The 19,268-nt window shown below is 42.9% G+C and overlaps 1 protein-coding gene across 4 annotated transcripts in view; it reads left to right on the plus strand.

Annotated features, from left to right (window-relative positions):
• TLE5 (TLE family member 5, transcriptional modulator) overlaps positions 1–19,268 on the plus strand; it is a 37,897-nt gene that overhangs the window by 3,616 nt on the left and 15,013 nt on the right. For 2 of the 4 annotated variants that reach the window (XM_077475590.1, XM_077475589.1), the window contains exons 2-4: positions 1,539–1,636; positions 9,026–9,089; positions 17,813–17,875. In XM_077475590.1, coding sequence (XP_077331716.1) covers positions 1,539–1,636; positions 9,026–9,089; positions 17,813–17,875 — 225 coding nt within the window. The remainder of the gene's footprint in view (positions 1–1,538; positions 1,637–9,025; positions 9,090–17,812; positions 17,876–19,268) is intronic. The other 2 variants (XM_077475592.1, XM_077475591.1) reach the window with 1 other exon arrangement.

Here is a 19,268-nt window from a genome sequence, read left to right on the forward strand (position 1 = left end):
GTCAAGTGGTTAAAGCCGATTGTTTTCAGTAATGTATATTTAAACCCTCAGCATCAAAAGGGCTTGTGTAATGAAAATGTCAGTTAAACCATTGCATCCTTTCCCCAGTCTTTCAGGACAGCCCTTGAGAGATGGCGGTCCTACCAAGGGCTGCCCTGAAAGACTACTGGAAATTGAGTTAACGGTAAGTCTTAGGGCCAGTTCAAACCACTGTTTTCCTGCACTAAAGATGCATGCACAGTGTATTCCAATGGCTCTAGTTCACACAAATGCAGTCAATATCCAGTGCAGCAACTGACTGCACTGGTGTGAACTATAGGCATTGGAATACATAGAAAACACTGCATGCATTTTTTGTGCAGACAAAGGGCACAGAACTGCATCTGGTGATCGCTCTTTTTCTCGCTCTTTTTCTCGCTCTTTTTCTCGCTCTTTTTCTCGCTCTTTTTCTCGCTCTTTTTCTCGCTCTTTTTCTCGCTCTTTTTCTCGCTCTTTTTCTCGCTCTTTTTCTCGCTCTTTTTCTCGCTCTTTTTCTCGCTCTTTTTCTCGCTCTTTTTCTCGCTCTCCAGATACAGGCTGCTGTAAAGCTAAGTATAGTGCCCCTTTTACAGGTCTTGTTCGGGAAGGACATGCAGCATTTTTTTAAAAATAAGTGAAAACCATGAAGCACAGACACAATAGGAAAAGATATGTTTCTTCTTGTCATGTGAGGTTTGACAAATGAAAAATTGCACAGATGTGAACAAGTGCAGTTTGTTCTGTGAGGTCACAGAGCTGGTCCACGATTGCAACAATGAAGTCTGCTCGCATGCCTGGACAGCCACCTGGCTCAGCCTCTCAGCAAGCCAGTGATAGCCTGAGCCAGTCACTCCCACCCCCTCCACAGCCCATTGCTCAAGTGAGTGCCGAGGGGGCAGAGCAGAGAGCTGCTGACTAACAGTTACCAGCTCTCTGCTCCTGAGAGCCAAGTGATCGGCAGTGTTTGATCGCTCAGGTGGGGGACCGATGCTGTATCCACCTAGGTGAGTATGATTCAGAAAAAAACCCCAACCGCTTACTTCTTTTAAACTGCCCATACTTTTTATTTTTTTTGTTTTTGGAGGCGGGACAGGAAGGTTTTATTTTTATTTGTTTCCCTTTCGGTTTCAGTGACCATAGCTAACAGGACAAATGGAGAGGATTCATTTCTCCTTTGGGGACCCAAAAAAATAGAAATGTGTATACTTTAAATTCATTAATCCCCTTGCTATGTACTTTGCTAATTCTGTTAATTTTCAAAGCTTTCACCTGGCTGTCTAAGATTGCAAATAGACTAACAACCTCTGCTGATTTGCTAAAAGAAAGATATATTTGTTATATTAGGACCTGATTGTGTCTGGTTTCGTGTCTGAATTCCCCACAATGGGTTGTTTTTTTTTTTTTTTTTTTTTTTTTTTTCTTGCCCTTGTCACAATAGCGTTAAAAGATAAATAAAAATAAATAGTACAAAGATCAGAGTATTTGTGTGCATTGTCTGAAGTCTCATCTCTCCTCCCCAGGGTTCCTCTCACCTGCCCCAGCAACTCAAGTTCACAACCTCCGATTCCTGTGATAGGATTAAAGATGAGTTCCAGTTGCTTCAGGCACAATATCACAGGTAGGAATGGGTGCAATCATAACCCTCAGACAACCTTCCCTCCCCCTTAACATTGTAATTTAAACCAGACTCCTCCAGCAGTATCTTGTACAATCTGGTGGCTATACCTCACCAGTCCTCCAAAAGAGGTTTGAGCTCTTCTGCTTGCAGTTTGGAAGTTGAAACCCTTTCTCCTGCATTGAACGTTATATGAACATAATTGTCGCATCACCTTACTTCTGGCCAGCTGCCAAACCTGCAGTTTCTGTAATGGACTATTTTTTTCCTTCTGTCTAGGACTTTACACTATGCTCCCTGATTGTTTTAAGTGTGTATAGATATACAGTGGTGTGAAAAAGTGTTTGCCCCCTTCCTCATTTCCTGTTCCTTTGCATGTTTGTCACACTTAAGTGTTTCGGAACATCAAACCAATTTAAACAATAGTCAAGGACAACACAAGTAAACACAAAATGCAATTTGTAAATGAAGGTGTTTATTATTAAAGGTGGAAAAAAATCCAAACCATCATGGCCCTGTGTGAAAAAGTGATTGCCCCCTAAACCTAATAACTGGTTGGGCCACCCTTAGCAGCAACAACTGCAACCAAGCGTTTGCTATAACGTGCAATGAGGCTTTTACAGCGTCCTGGAGGAATTTTGGCCCACTCATCTTTGCAGAATTGTCCTAATTCAGTTACATTAGAGGGTTTTCGAGCATGAACGGCCTTTTTAAGGTCATACCACAACATCTCAATAGGATTCAGGTCAGGACTTTGGCTAGGCCACTCCAAAGTCTTCATTTTGTTTTTCTTCAGCCATTCGGTGGTGGACTTGCTGGTGTGTTTAGGATCATTGCGCCTAGAGGCGATTCAGTTCGCATTGTGCGCTATATAAGTATTTCATTCATTCATTGTCCTGCTGCAGAACCCAAGTTCGTTTCAGCTTGAGTACACGAACAGATGGTCGGACATTCTCCTTCAGGATCTCTTGGTAGACAGCAGAATTCATAGTTCCTTTTATCACGGCAAGTCTTCCAGGTCCTGAAGCAGCAAAACAGCCCCAGACCATCACACTACCACCACCATATTTTACTGTTGGTATAATGTTCTTTTTATGAAATGCAGTGTTCCTTCTACACCAGATATACTTGGACACACACCTTCCAAAGAGTTCCACTTTTGTCTCATCGGTCCACACAATGTTGTCCCAAAAGTCTTGGGGATCATCAAGATGTGTTGTGGAGAAATTGAGATGAGCTTTGATGTTCTTTTTGCTCAGCAGTGGTTTTCTCCTTGGAACTCTACCATGCAGGGCATTTTTGCCCAGTCTTTTCCTGATGGTGGAGGCATGAACGCTGACCTTAACTGAGGCAAGTGAGGCCTGCAGTTCCTTGGACGTTGTTGTGGGGTCTTTTGTGACCTCTTGGATGAGTCGTCGCTGCGCTCTTAGGGTAATTTTGGGCGGCCGGCCACTCCTGGGAAGGTTCACCACTGTTCCATGTCTTCGCCATTTGTGGATAATGGCTCTCACTGTGGTTCGCTGGATTCCCAAAGCTTTGGAAATGGCTTTATAACCCTTTCCAGACTGATAGATCTCAATTACTTTCTTTCTCAATTGTTCCTGAATTTCTTTGGGTCTCGGCATGATGTGTAGCTTTTAGGCTGGGTTCTCACCACAGCGATGCGGGAACGCCGCGAATCCGTGGCGTTTTCCCGCATTGCATTACTCCCGCCGGCAGTTCACACTGCCCTATGCGGACGGCTGGGAGTGTCAATGATATGTTAATGACACCCCCAGATCCGTCCGCATATCGCAGTGCGATCTGCCGACTCGCACAGGAATCGGATCGCATGGTGTGAACCCCCATGCGATCCGATTCTGTTGCGGACCAAAAAAAGGGTCCCGTGCGAGTTTTCTGCGGGAGCGATGCGAATTCAGCCATACTATCTGTATGGCTGAACTCGCATTGCTACGGAGATCGGATGTGATTTGCGGTGCGAATCACATCCGGATCTCCCCCCGCAGCAGTGTGAACCCAGCCTTAAGGATCTTCTGGTGGACCTTACTGTGTCAAGCAGCTCCTATTTAAGTGATGCCTTGATTGTGAACAGGTGTGGCAATAATCAGGCCTGGGTGTGGCTAGAGAAATTTAACTCAGGTGTGGACAACCACAGTTATAGTATGTTTTAACAAGGGGGGCAATCACTTTTTCAAACAGGGCCATGATGGTTTGGATTTTTTTTCACCTTTAATAAACACCTTCATTTACAAATTGCATTTTGTGTTTACTTGTGTTGTCCTTGACTATTGTTTAAATTGGTTTGATGTTCCGAAACACTTAAGTGTGACAAACATGCAAAGGAACAGGAAATGAGGAAGGGGGCAAACACTTTTTCACACCACTGTATATAGAGAGAGAGAGCAGTTTATCCACGGGTGAGGAAAGTTGCAAGTTCTTTGATCCTTTATGCTGATATTCGTTCTGTATATAAGCATGTAATCAATGATTTAAAAGGGAACTCTAATAAAGCTGTTTTTTTGAGCATCATGTACACAAACATTTAAATGCTGAAAGTAGTCTTCTAGCATAAACTTTTCCCATTTTCCTGCACCCAGGGAAATGCCCATACAACTGAATGCTTGTTAATGCTGATTCTCCTCTGCATTGCTGATTACCCACACCTACAATTTCCCCAAACATTTTCTTTCATATCTAAACATCCATGTGGCCTAATTTTGTTTGGGTACTGTAATTTGACTTTTACAGTCATGCTATTCATGATAGAACAGGGTTGTGCTGGGGAAAACAGGCTTACCTTGATATAAACTCTTGTTATTTGCAAGTTTTCTTTTAAAATTATCTCCAATATGCCCCTCAACTAGTGTGGGAGACTTTCATAACTGGCCAACATTACTCGTGCTCTAGTGCACAGCAACCAGTCATGTAAAGTCCTAATTGTAGTTCTAAGGGTCATGCTGCCATCCTTGCATCATTGCAGCTATCAGTGAGCATATCCTTTTATAGATCTGGCCCACATCAAATTATTGGCACCATAGAAATATTGTAAAATACCTAATCTTGTTGAGGAAGAAACAGTATGCTGCAGATAAAAGCTGTGGGTGCCTTTTTTCAGTCCCAAAAAAAATAAGTTCTGTGCCCACCAACATAACAGGAGTTCAAAGAAGTCCTGGGCTGTTCAGTTGGCCACAATGCCTCACTGAACCTTCTTTTAGGGGTCCAGCCAAAAGCAAATATTGTGTATCAGCCAGATTACTGTGAAATCACAGGTAATAAAATGATTTTCCTGCATACCATGGTTTAGTATTGGACAAGTAAAAGTATGTATCTACTTTGAATTGGTGGATGGACCATTTTATGAAATGGAGCTTGGATCCCGCAGTTCAGATGTAGGCCAAATCCACATATGCAGTTTTTATGCATCTAAAAGTGGGTATGACTGATTGCCATGACAAATCAAAACCTCTCCCAGTTGTAACGTTTTGAGGTTGTCCTTAAGGCTGCTTTCACACTGGGGCGGGAGCAGCGTCGGCGGTAAAGCGCCATTATTTTTAGCGGCGCTTTACCGTCGTTTTAGCGGCGGTGTGCGGGCGCTAGCGGGGTGGTTTTAACCCCCGCTAGCGGCCGAAAAGGGGTTAAACCCGCCCGCAAAGCGCCGCTGCAGCGGTGCTTTGCCGGCGGTATTGCCGCGCTGTCCCATTGATTTCAATGGGTAGGAGCGGTGAATACACCGCTCCTTCACCGCTGCAAAGATGCGGCTGGCAGGACTTTTTTCACCGTCCTGCCAGCGCATCGCTCCAGTGTGAAAGCCCTCCGGCTTTCACACTGGAGTTAAAGGGACCGTTTTTTTTCAGGCGTTACACAGGTGCTATTTTTAGCGCTGTAACGCCTGAATACCGCCCCAGTGTGAAAGCGGCCTTACTGATACTGAATGATCATACAACGCCATGACTAGTAATGATCATTGTTACCAGCAATCAAAATACAAGTTAAGGAGAAGCTTTGTGCAAGTGATTATAGAAACCAGGGGTCCATTTATGTGCACTGCTTTGATACCCAAATCATCAATGTGCCTGCAAGTGGTTCTAAACGCAATACATGTATCCCTGTAATCTCTGCATAAGCCCTGGTTCACACCAGTGCGACTTGTGATGTGACTTGACCATTCAGTTGCATGACAAATCACACCCACTTTTGGCAATGGAACTGTTCAAATTAAGTTGCACAGATATCGGGAAGCTGCACACGAAATCGTACGCTGAAATAGCATGACTTTAAATAGGCGTGCGTGTGAATCAGGGCTTTAAGTGTGTGTGTATCTATCTTTTTTTTTTTTTTTTTTTTTTCCATTTTAGTAAATCAACACCACTGTCTCTGGACGACACCCCAAACGCAGGTTGTAAACATAGTCCATTTGCCTGCACTGGATCTGGTTGTGGTGCGGCTCAAAAAAGATGCATGCAGTTCTTTGGTGCGATTTAAGCCCATTCAAAATGGGCTAAAATTGCCCTGAATGGCATGGGAATTGCACAGCGGTCCAGTTTCTGTGTGAACCGAGCCTTAAGGTAAAAAACCCTTAAATGCGTTACCTCCACCCTTAACCGCTTACCTATGCCTTATCTCGATCTAGCATTGTGCCCATCTGCAGCGGTCAGCTCCCCCCTCCCCCCGCATGCTCTCTTCTCATGGGAGACTTGGCAGCAGCTGTCAGTCAAATCCTGTGAGGGGGTGGAGTCTAGCGGCACTATTTGTCTGTACAGGCGCACAGCCCAGTTTGGGATGGAGCCTGCATATCTGCCCGAAAGCAAGCGGTTTGCTATGGGGGCAGAGGAATAGGAGGAGGAGCAAACAGTGAGGGACCCCAGAAGAGGGGAGGCTCAGTGCCGCTCTGTGCAAAATAGTTGCACAGAGCTGGAGCTGGTGCATGACATGTTTGTTGTTTAAAAAAAAAAAAAAAAAAAAAAAGCCCTGCTCTCGCTCCCTCCTAACACGGGTACAAAGGCAGAAGCATGAGCTATTGGCTTCTGCTGCTATCAATCAAATTCAGGGGATGGGGTCTATAGACAGTCTGGCTTGGGAGCGAGCCTGAGGGTGCACCCCCATAGGAAGTGGAGGTCATTGGGGGGGGGGGGGGCCCAGAAGAGGAGGATCAGGCACACTCCGCAATACTATTGCACAAAGCTAGTAAGTATAACGTGTTAATAAAGATACAAAAATATGGAAGCATTTTAAAATGTATGTAAATGCTAATGATGAACATATGTATGTATGTATAATGTCATCATTAGCATTTACATACATTTTAAATTGCTTCCATATCTTTTTTAACACGTGTGTGTGTGTGTGTGTATATATATATATATATATTTATATTATAATTTTTTTTTTTTTTTTTGTGGTTTATCTTTGCTGGCTCTGTACAACAGGTATATTCTGTTAGATCAATATAATAGAATACGTTTCTAAAATGCTGGAGTCCTGTTCCCACTGCCAGGAGCCACAGCCACGGCTGTTGACGTCACCATTTGGCTCCCTCCTCCTTCCCCTGCCGTCGGGCCAATAGGAGAGAGGAACGAAGCCTTGTGCATGCGCAGTACAGTTCCCGACGTAAGGCTGCTTTGCTGGGTTCCCTTACCCGCAATGGCGACAGCAGCAGCACCCAACAGCTGCGGCATCGCTGGACTCCAGGGCAGATAAGTGTCCCATTTATTAAAATGCCAGCAGCTGCAGTATGTGCAGCTGTTGACTTTTCATTTTTGCAGGGGTGGGCAGCCCTCCACTTTTAACAGCAAGTTCACACCAGATGCAGTTCTGTGCAGTTTCCGCACAAGAAACCAACCAGAAACTGACTGCATGGTGTGAACTAGAGCCATTGGAATACATGGAAAACGCTGTACATGTTGTGTGGGGTTTTTTTTTCTTTGCGCAGAAAAAAGCGAACTGGATCTGGTGTGAACTGGCCCTAAGTGTTTACTTTGTTCAAATAATAAAACTGAGCATACCAAGTGTTTTTAAAGTGCCCAGGCCATTTTGCGATGCGGCACTGCGTCGCTTTAACTGACAACTGTGTGGTCGTGCAACTCTGTACCCAAACAAAATTTTAGCAGGTGATTTGAGCAGGGGAGCCAACCTGCCACAGTTGTACTGGTCGTTAAAGCTTAACTCCACTTTTGTGGTGAAAAAATATAGCTTATACAATTGTTACACAAACCCTAACATGATTTAATGTAACTAAAAACCTTTCCATTCTTGCTCTGTAATCTGTAAAATGGCGATCTAGAGACATTCTGTACATCGTTGGTGTACAGAACACTTCAAAAAATTTAATTTAATTTTTTCTTGTGATTGTCTCACTGATTTACCAGAAGTCTACACTAAGCTACAGATCAGATTTCAGGCAACCTCTGCAACAAATGCCATTTTTGAGCTACTCCCTAAGGTTTAAAGTAGAACACTTTCTTCCCCAATGGAAGATTTTCCTCCATTACTGCTCTGTGGACAACCTGAAGTTTGTTATTTTCTTTTACTTTCGACAGTGGTAAATATAATCGCACAGACCGCAATAAAAACATGGTGTTCTAATCCCTCTACACTGTCCAAAACGTAAAAAAAAGTGATGCAGACACTGCCGCTTTCATGATCGGAACACTGGGAGTGCACCAGCTGATTATAATGAATCGGTCCCTCTCATTTAGAATGCGTATTCAAAGGGCCTGGTCACACGAACTGCTTTCAGCTCTTTCATCAAAGCAGAAACTGGTAGGATATGTTAAAATTCTTAGAATGCACATTGATCAAAGTCTCCTATCCTTTAAGCTACTAATTTCATCAATGATCATGTAATGTTGGTGAACAAGGGCAGAATTGTGTGACAACCATTGCTGCTCCACAGTAAGTGAAGTTTTACCCTAAATTACAGTATTTGTGTTTAACTGATTATTTGATGAAAATAAGGGGATAAAAGCCTGAAAAAACAGGCCAGGACACAGCGGGGGATCTGAAGAGCATGCGCAGTAGGGAACCGGGCAGTGAAGCCGTCATGCTTCACTTCCCGATTCCCTGACAGAGGATGGCGGTGGCAGCAGCGAGGCAAGAGATCGCTCGTCATCTGCCGCCGACATCGCTGGACCCCGGGACAGGTAAGTGTGATTTTATTAAAAGTCAGCAGCTGCAATATTAGTAGCTGCTGGCTTTTAATAATTACTTTTTTTTTTTTTTTAGGTGCAGAACCACTTTAAAAAGCTACTGCCTCAGTTGCAAACGAGGAAGGCACTTGTTAATGTTTTGCCTATCTGCAAGTTATTTGGTAATTGGGATGCAGTTTGCCAGAAATTTTAGTAGATTAGCAGTGCATCTATACTGCCTCTTTAGCAGATTATTTATATTTTTCAGTCTAAAATTGGAGTGCGACAAGTTGGCCAGTGAGAAATCGGAGATGCAACGACACTACGTCATGGTAAGTTTTTGGGAGGGGAATTGTCAGTCTTTGACCACAAATATTGTCACCTTAACAGTTGTAACATAATATGCTTAATTTTGTGTTGAATACTATCTTTTCCATCGAGTGGCATGTTCGCTTATTTGCAGCTTCTTACCTTTCCAACCTTATTTAGATATATTCTAAATATATAATTTTATTTGTTTGTATGTTATTGGCACTGTCCAGAGGGTCAGGGGTCCTGCAGCCTTATAGGACAATTAGAGGAGAATGAAAACTCTTCTATACAAAATATGTGAGCAGATGGGAATCCAGCCTGTAATGAAGAAAAGGTAGCACTCGCTGAATATATTGCGGTGGGTGTAATCAAAAACTACTAACTCAAGACAAGAAAAACAAACAAAATGATCTAAATGCACACCCAATAGTTTGACTATATATACTTACGCTTTTGACCATTGAAGAATCATCCCCTGTATTAGGGATCTTTCTTCTGGTCTTTTATAGGGGATTAAGGGATATTGCTGTTGCCATTTTTTTTTTTTTTTTTTTTTGCTTATTTATAGCTATTAAAGTATATGTAGTTTAAGGCCCCTTTCACACATGCGGACAGTATGTCTGTCTGGATTTCATCCATCTGTTTGCGCATGAAATACGGACATGCATCCCTATGGGATAGCGGGTGTCTGCGGATGAACATCCGCAGACACCCGATATCGTCCACCTCTGCTTTTGTCCGATTCTGCAGACGGAGGAAAATCCTATTTTCCTATCTGTCTGCAGAACGGATCGGATGAACATGGACAGACGGTCCGTGCTCATCCGATCCCCCATAGAGGAGAATGGACAACTGACAGGGTGGTCCCTGCACAGTGTGCCAGGATCTCCTTGTTATCCGCCGGCTCAGCGGGGACAACGGAGCGATCCCCGCTGAGCAAGCAGATCATCACGGGACGGATCATTACTGATCCGTCCAGTGTGAAAGGGGCCTTACTCTATCTAGGGTGTGTATTTATCATTTTGTTTATTTTTCTTGTCTTGAGAATGAAAACTCCTACAAGCTTTAACTGATAGAAGTCAAGACTGCTCTAAGGCTACTTTCACACTTTAGCCACGCTGTGTTAGAGGTAAAAGACCACTTGTTGGAAAGGTAAAGTGCTGCTTGTTTTAGCAGCGTACTTTTAACACCCACTAGCAGCTGAAAGGGTTAAAACCACCCGTGCTGCAGCGCTTTGGAAGCTTTATACAGTGCTGCCAAACCACTCCAAAGATGCTACTTGCAGGACTTTTTGTAACGCCCCACAAGTGCACCACCCCAGTGTGAAAGCACTCAGGCTTTCATACTGGGGTGGCGTGGGAGGCGGGCTTCAGTCACTATTTTTAGAGCTATAACGCCTTCAGTGTGAAGGTAGCCTAACTGCTGAGAAAATGTATTTAGCGGTTTGCTTTTCCATGGTCTGTTGTCTGTGGGAGACCAGATATAGTGAATGCAAGGTACTGGGTTTGGTAACAATTTAAAGTGTTACTAAACGCAGAACCTGCGTTCACTATATCTGGTCTCCCTCAGTACACAGAACATGGAAATGCAATTGTATTTAGCAGTTTAGATTTACTAAAACTTTTTTTTTCTCATCTGCAATATATAGTAATCTTGTGACGTGTATCAGCCTCTGCTTAAAGCTTGTAGCAGGAGTTTTCATTCTCCCCCTGATCCTCTAGACCAGTGGTCATCAACCCTGTCCTCAGGGCCCAGTAACAGGCCAGATTTGCAAGATAACTGAAATATATCACAGGTGATATCATTTGCTGCTCAGTGATTGCAGTATTCTAGTCTGGATCTCCTCAAGGTAATACATAAAACCTGGCCTGTTAGTGGGCCCTGAGGACAGGGTTGATGACCACTGCTCTAGACAGTGCTGATTGGCCCTGCTGCTGATCGCATGCGCTCTAACAAGGGAAAAAAACTCCCCAAACTGAGCATGTGCAGCCTGACTCCTAATGCTCTCTTCTATCAAGAGATGGATTGGAGTCAGTTAAAGATGAGGCGGATCAGACCGGATCACACAGCCTTTAAACACAAAGCGGAGGATTAACACCTTAGGTTCCACAGTGAGTATAACCAGTATGCTTTACTGCATATACAGGCTGATTTTACTGTTGGTAATTTAGTAAAACTTTAAGGTTAAAATTTTTTAGTCGTATACCCCCCTCCCTTACCTGCTCCCTTACTCGATCCAGCCCTGTGCCTATCTGCAGCTCATCTCTCGCCTCACGTCTTGGTCTCCCAGGCTTTAAGGCAGCGGGAGCCATTGACAATCTAAGCCAGTGACCAGGTCTATAGATGCAGACAGCAAGGCTCTCGAGCGAGCCCACATTAGGTGTTCCCATAGAATGCACTCATTTATTTTGTTGACAAAAATAGGAAAAAAGAGCTGCGCCAAAAAAACAAATCAATAAACCAATACTATAAGCAAAAGTCCATAAAGAACTTGATTGCAGGAAGGACTGGATGGGGACTTTGGGATTTTAAAGGCACCAGTAATATGACCATAAAGAATTTGTGTTATTGAAGAGAAAAGCCGATCGCACCACAGTGATTCCACACTTTATCACTACTGTGCCCAGCCACCGACAAATAAATGCACTTACCAGACGGTAAAGCGTAAGGAGCGTTTATGATCTCAAGCTACTGATGGCTTTGATCCCATGAGGATATAATATAAATACAATATGAAAAAATATTTTTTTGGTCCCTCCAATTAGATTTTAGGTGCTAACGTTTGCGGAACAGTGCTGGGGAAAGGCATCCGTGTTATAACGTTCTTTCGGCTTGCCCTTATAGGACGTTGGGAGATATATATGTTTTGCCCACACTTAAGATGGCTTCATCTGCCGGACCTCTGTCTCAGAACGAGGTCTCGCCCTATTTAATGGTGGTGCATTGCGGCGGGCCCGTTCCCCATTGAAAACGTCACATATGACGAAACACTTATGGGAGGGCACGCTGTGACGTCACCACGTGTTACGAGAGTAGGACGGGCTCTCGTTGTGGTGCGATCGGCTTTTCTCTTCAATAACATAAATTCTTTATGGACTTTTGCTTATAGTATTGGTTTATTGATTTGTTTTTTTATTGGTGTATTTTTTATTTATTTTTTTTGCGCAGCTTTTTTCCTTTTTTTTGTCTATTTTCATGTGTGTGTATCCCACAGTGGAGCAGCAGCCTTATATTATCTGAACATTCATTTTGTCAATTCTTTCATTTATTTTTTATTTGTTTTTTAGATTGATTTTATATTCTCTCAAACATTTTTATTTATTTTTTCTTATTTGACAAGAGAATTTTTTTTTGGGTCTCAGCACGGTTTTATTTCTCTTATTTATTTTTGTTGAATAAAGTGTTTTTTTATTTATTGATGCACTAGGCTTATGCACCCTATTGTTACCTTTGTATGTTCATACTGTAAATATCAGACTGATGGACAAGTGTAGTGGTCTCAGTTGGTAACATTGCATGCATGTAACGCCGCCCCGACCTCATTACTCACCTTTTTCTGTTCACTATTCCTTTTTATTTTTTATTTATTTTTTATCTTTATTTTTTTTGTTTTACACCTGCCATAAAAATGCCTTGTTTTGGCTGGTGTCAGAACCCCCTCACCTCATGACAGTGCTCATTTCTAGCAATAGAACACTGGGTCCAAGCACTGCATCATGAGGACACATGCTCTCCCACATACCTAGGTACTTGCAGTGGTGGAACCAAAAGTGGAGGGGGATTGCTGGGGAGATGATCATAAAGTGGTTCGGGTTGGACACACATTCTGCCACTAGGACCTGAATGGGCAAGGTGACTGCATCTCTCTCAACTGTAAGGAGTCCCTTGTGAGGGACCTGGTCTGGACCCACCTAAACTATCCCACTAGGTAGCTGTTTCTGCACACTGACAGGATCAGGTGGGTTCACACCAGGATCTGAACATGCTGGAGCTCTTCCCCCCCCCCCCCCCCCCCTATAGCACCGATAAAACGTGCTATATTTCAGATAAAACAAAGTGTTTTGTCAGTGAACTGATGTGCAGCTTTCTATCTAGGTTCATTGTTTTTGTTTTCTCTTTGCTATTTTCACCATAAATTTTCAAATAGTTTACCTTCAAGTGCCTCTCAATTGTGGCATAGTATTCTTTGTTTCATTGAAGCCCTGGTTGTTAAAAGTGTTTCTGACTTTGTGCACATTTCTGACCCATGGTAGTACAGTACTTGCTAAAGAGGCCAGCTTCTCTGGTGCCAAGAGTTTTGTGATCAATTTAGGAGGCCTTCCTCATTTTTATCCCCTTGGAGAAGCTCTTTACTCCCTCAGTTCAGGGCAATTAGGTCTTTAATTATGTCTGCCAAGATGTAGCTGCAGATGGTTAAGCAGCCAGCAATGTTCCTGCTTCCCTTTAACCCCTGAGGGCAATTACAGAAACCTTCCTGTTTGTATATGGAGTAATGATCCTTCCCTCCTAAAATTCACCTCAAGGGACCATAACAATTCTAAGCATAAACAAGCAGAGCTTGTGTGCACGGATTCTTTATTTCTGGTTACTATCCTGCCTAAATGTCTTTCCACAAGTGTAAGGCAGCTTGTCTTCATCAGTGCTGGGAAGGAATGGGTTACGTTGGATGGCTGTAGCCTTTCCAAGAGATGGAAGCAGGAAAAACTGGAGCTTGAGTAGTGCATAGCTGCCTGCCAAAAAATAATTCCACCCCCCCCCCCCCCCCCCTTCCCCTCTCAGCAGGTCTCCTGGCTTATCCCTCTCTTGTGGGGTTATGCCATTCATTCACTCTTCCAGACAGCTGCTTGTTACAGGATGGGGAGGGGGGAGGGCCAGGGCAGAGTGTAAATCTGCCTAAAAACCTTTCTGGGACTTGTAAGACAAAGAGGTCAGACTCTGGGGAGGAGGTGAAGGGGGCAGCTTCCCAGACGGGGGTCATTGTTTGTATTTTAACCGTTTCAGACAACAGGTTACAGTGGTATATTTACTGTAAGTTAGAACATTATTATGGTGTTGGCGGCATAGTAATTTCTCATTTAGCAGCCCAGATTTCAACTTGGCTCAAAGCTGGCCAACGACGAGTTTTTTTTTTTTTTTTTTCAGCCAGTGGGATCCCTCTGTACAAATGAGGTTGATGGAGGAATCTCCAACTCCTGCTGCGATTTTGTATTCTGACAGCGGGTTCAGTACTATCATTATACACGGATCACCAGCTGTAGCCAATGATCAATTTTTCTCGGCTTGATCGACTTGTGTCGAGCAGACAGCCACACACGTATTATAATTCAGCAGGTCCCTGCTGAATTTTCCCAGTTATCTGTCTATTGGCAGCTTAGCCCTTTGTTGCATTTCTGTAGTGAACTGCACTGTTAGGTGACCTAATTCTACAGTGTCATAACTCAAAGTTCTGATGCTTCTATTTTGATTGACTGCCCTCTGAAGCAGTCAGGACTGTGTATACCCGGTTTCCCCTAAAATAAGACCTAGCGTGATTGTCGGTGTTGGCTGCAATATAAGCCCTACCACCCAAATAAGCCCTACCCTGTTTCCTCAAAAATAAGCCCTACCCTGAAAAGAAGACCTACAAGGACTTTAACTAGGGCTTATTTGGGGGGTAGGGCTTTTATTACAGCTATCACCGACAATCACACTAGGTCTTATTTTAGGGGAAACAGGGTACTAAGACCCCTTTCACACTGGGGCGTCTTCGGGCGCTTTAGCGCTAAAAATAGTGCCTGACAAATGCCTTATCTGCAGTCCCAGTGTGAAAGCCAGAGTGCTTTCACATTGGGGCATTGCGCTTGCAGGACGTTAAGCCCTGCAAGCAACATCTTTGGGGCAGTGAAGGAGAGGTGTATACACTGCTCCTCCACCGCCCCTGCCCATTGGAATGCATAGGCACCATTGCTGAAGCGCCTGCAAAGTGTTTCGGAAGAAGCGCTGCACGTTTTTTCTAGCAGACAGCGTTCATTTAGGAATATCTTGATGAATTTGTCTGGTTCTGGGTATATTCCTAGTAGGCACGATTTGGGGTTTAATGTGATGGGGGATCCCATAGTGCCGTGCAGGAAATGGACTACTTGTACCCAAAAGCCCTGCATCTTAGGACAATCCCAGATCAGGTGGTAGAATGTGCCCGAAGCCTGGGTGCACATGGGACAGTTGGCTGTTTGGTCCTGTCTGTACCTCGACACTCTAGTTGGGGTAAGGTATGCCAGATGGGTGATATATATCTGTGTGAGTCGATCTGACAATTTGGTGGATACCAGTTTACAATGATCTAGGTCTTCACTCCATTCCTCATCCTCAAGTGCCTCAACATTTTCCTCCCACTTACCCCTTTACCCCTTTGCATAGGCTGACCTGCACGCCGAGGGCGCTAGTAACATATTGTAGATATCAGTTTTTATTTTTATTTTTTTGGGGGGGGGGGGGGGTCCGAGCTACGTATTCTGGCCACAAAGGGGTTCATTTCAAGTGGGGTAAAACCTGCTGAGAATTGCGTTCTAAAAGCTTCACGGAGCTGAAGAGAACGGGAAAAATAGTGAGGCCAGCAGTCCAAATTTGTCTCTTAGCATATCGAATTGTTTTTAGATCACCATTGGAGGTCAAGTGGCATAGGTAGTATACACCCCTGGATCTGTTCAAACTCGTTTTTTGAATAATTTACACTTGGTCATGAGAGCAAACGATGGTGTTATCGTGTAATGACCAAATTTTGAACAATTGTTCAATGGATACAAATCCAGTTTTTTATTTTTTATTTATTCGTTTTGTCACATATGGGAGGTGTGAACATTTCAGTGTTTAACGGGTGAGAAACCCATTACCCTTTTAGTTTATTATTCGTTAATTTCCTACTAGTTCCTTCGTGGTCTCTGTGGTGGGTTTTTTTTTTTTCTTAGTTTTTGACTTGAGAAAAAAAATAAATTCTATTTGTGCCCATTAACTGGAGAAAAAAAAAGACAAATGGTCCAGATGGCAGTTATTTATTTATTTTATTTTTTTTTTGAACGCTTTTGCATCTAGTGTATGGAAACCATTACATGCTCCCTGCACATTGCATCAATCAACTGCACGTTCACTCCCTTAATTGGAGCCTGTGCAGGAGGCTTGTAGTAGGCCCACTGGAAACTTGGGCTGTTGTGGTGTTTGTCCAATTCTCCAACATGCTGCCTGCACAGGTTAATTTAACCTTTGCTGTAGCACATAAAATAAAAATAAATAAATAAGAGCAGCATAATTACTGCAAAATAAGCCTATTTTAAAATCAGACGGTTCAAATGGGCTTTAAAGCACCTCTTTCACTGAACCACATCATGGTAGGTGGGCCGCTGATAAAAAAAAAAAAATGTACTGTGCATCTTATAATATGGAGTGTGTAGGTAATCTTTTTTTTTTTTTTTTTTTTTTTTTTTTTTTTTTTTTTGTGAACTTCAGAAGGACCTGTACTAACATTGCAGAGCAGCGTGTTGAAGTATGGGAGGGGGAAATGCATGTAATGCCCACATATGGAGACTTGTGGAAACATTGCTTAGAACGCAAATGAACTGTACTTATTGGCAAGTTGTGAGTTCAGAAAAAAGTAATCAGGCACAGTAAACTTTATGAGTTGAATGTAGTCCGGTACCCAGTGCTGGGCTCCTGCTATGTGTGCTCACTCTACCCAGGAGAGCCAGGTCACGTGTGTATGGGTGAAATAAAACATATATATTTTTTCCGTCGCAAAGGTGCCACCCTGTAGCTGTACAACTGCTACAGGATAGACATGAACTGGTTAAACTGCTTGGTGCCTCCTTTAACGTGTTGGGGTTTTTAGTTTTTTTATTCAATTCCACCCTGCCCCCCATGCATTAAGGTAAAAAAAAACCCTATGCTGAAGCATCAAATGCTGTGACATTTTGTTGCTCTCTGCCTCCTACAGAGGGTGGCTGTTTGTTCACCATGGTCCCTCTGTATATAAGAATGTACCACTCTTGCAGGGACCACTTATCAAGTGGTCCTTTCAATGGATTACTATTGTTGAGAAATTAACGGATTATCAGCGTTTAACATGCACCTTCATTTTATGAAAACCTATTTTAGGAAAACCTATTTTTTAAATAAACAACTTTTAAGAAAATTACAGGTCAGTGCAAATAAATGCAGCCTGATTGGTGCCCATGTGCAGCCTGACTGACCAATGTCCATCTGCAGCCCGAACAGTGCAGGAAATCACCGAGCAGTCATCTCCTGTTTACTAGGCTCTCGCACACAGTCCCGCCATTGGCATTGGACCAGCTCCTGTGATAGACAGAACACTGGTCCAATGCCGGGGGCGGAGGCGGTACTGCGTGTGACACGGGAGTAAAATTCCAGTGGGCGCTCATCCCCCTTCCTTCCCCCTCCGAGGTACACTATCGCCGTATAACATGCACCTGTGATTTGCCCCCTATTTTCAGGGGAGAAAGTGCGTGTTATACCACGATAATTTTATGGTACTGAAATTCTTAAGCGGCTTGGTTTGCCATTGTAAAATCGAGCATTTGCACGCACATTTCCTGTATTCGGGGACATAATTTGTATATCATTTAGCATGATCCCAATGTATTTGACAAATGTGTGTTTTTCTTGGTAGGTAAAGTAATGTGTTATGGAAGAAAAATTCTTTCAATATTGTCTGTCGTTATTCATATACATCAATGTATTCTCTGATTATTAACAGAATTTCTGTTCTCTTCAGTATTATGAGATGTCCTATGGCCTGAACATTGAAATGCACAAACAGGTAAGCACAATGCAGTGCCATTTGGGTAGACTTCTGTAATTTTCTGTATGATGGCTGCGTTTTTCAAATGATATATTACAAGATGTTGTCTGCATCCTTTAAATATGACCCCCTGAACTAGCCATCTTCTATAACTAACTGGGAATTTTGTACAGATTTGCCAGACGTCTTGCCAACAAAACTGTTTTTGTAGGCCTGGGAACTTCCACATAAGACACAGACCATAACCACCACAATAACCTGGCTGCACAGCTGTTCTGAATCAGTTGCATAGACTCACAATCGTCAGATGTCTTTGGATCACAAAAGTATTACAAAAGTTGTTCAAAATCCCACATCTAGCTTAGGATTTGGATGAGATATTCCCTTTCTGTCTGCCGAATTTAGATTTATTGCATTCAGAGGCCAATTATCAGGGAAAATGTCTTCCTATGTCCAAGTGCTTCTGTATTAGTTACTAGATTCCAGCTGCATTACTTCCAAACTTTACCCTGGAGAGAATGTTTTCTTTTTTGTTAGAAAAAGTGAATTCTATTGGTTGGTCTCTTTTCCCCTTTCAGCACCCTCTCATGTAGAACAGATTTAGAAATGTCACCCAATGGGAAAGTTCTTAGAAGGGCAAAGAATTGAATGAATTACAAGGTTAGAATAGGCTTATGTGGAAGCTGAAAATAGTTCTGTAAAAGGACTTGTGAATTTGAAATTGACATCCTTGCTCCTAGAAAAGTAGCCCAGGTGATTGTGTGCATTACCCAGTGAGAATGGGGGTCCTGAGATATTGTATCCTCTCAATACAGATAGGAATGCATGGCATTCTTAGAAAATTACCTAGAACTCCTAAACAATATTTTCTGAAAGAGACACTGCAGAAAAAAAATGGCAGGTGCTGAAATTTTGTATGTCACATGTCATTTGCACAGTGGTTTATCAAACGAAAATTTTCTGAGGAAAAAAAAAAATACACTAATGAATTTTGATGTACACAAATGCATAATCACCCAATGTTTTGGTTAAATAGAAAATATTTTGATGTGTAAATGGATACATAACCTGTCACATGTCAAAATTGCACACACATGTGGAGTGGTGACAAACTATATGGTACATTAAATTGTACATAGAGGGTGTGTGTGTGTGTGTGTGTGTGTGTGTGTGTGTGTGTGTGTGTGTCTATCTACCACTTGCCTATTAGATCCCAGATGTTTCCTTTGTCCTCCAAAGCAGCCTATCAAACAGATTGTTTGGCTGCTTTATAAGCAGTAATGGCCTGTAAACAAAACTGGAAGTAAAACCTTGACGATTCTGATTTCTGACATTATTCAGTGCACCGGATGCAAATGGGTGCTTTCAGCAGCCCCTTCTGTCGCTAGTGAACGTGATCGGACAGCTGTAG

The sequence above is a fragment of the Lithobates pipiens genome, unplaced genomic scaffold (genome assembly GCF_037356315.1).
Source record: "Lithobates pipiens isolate NorthernLeopardFrog02 unplaced genomic scaffold, aLitPip1_a1.2 Scaffold_13, whole genome shotgun sequence".
Lineage (NCBI taxonomy): Eukaryota > Metazoa > Chordata > Amphibia > Anura > Ranidae > Lithobates > Lithobates pipiens.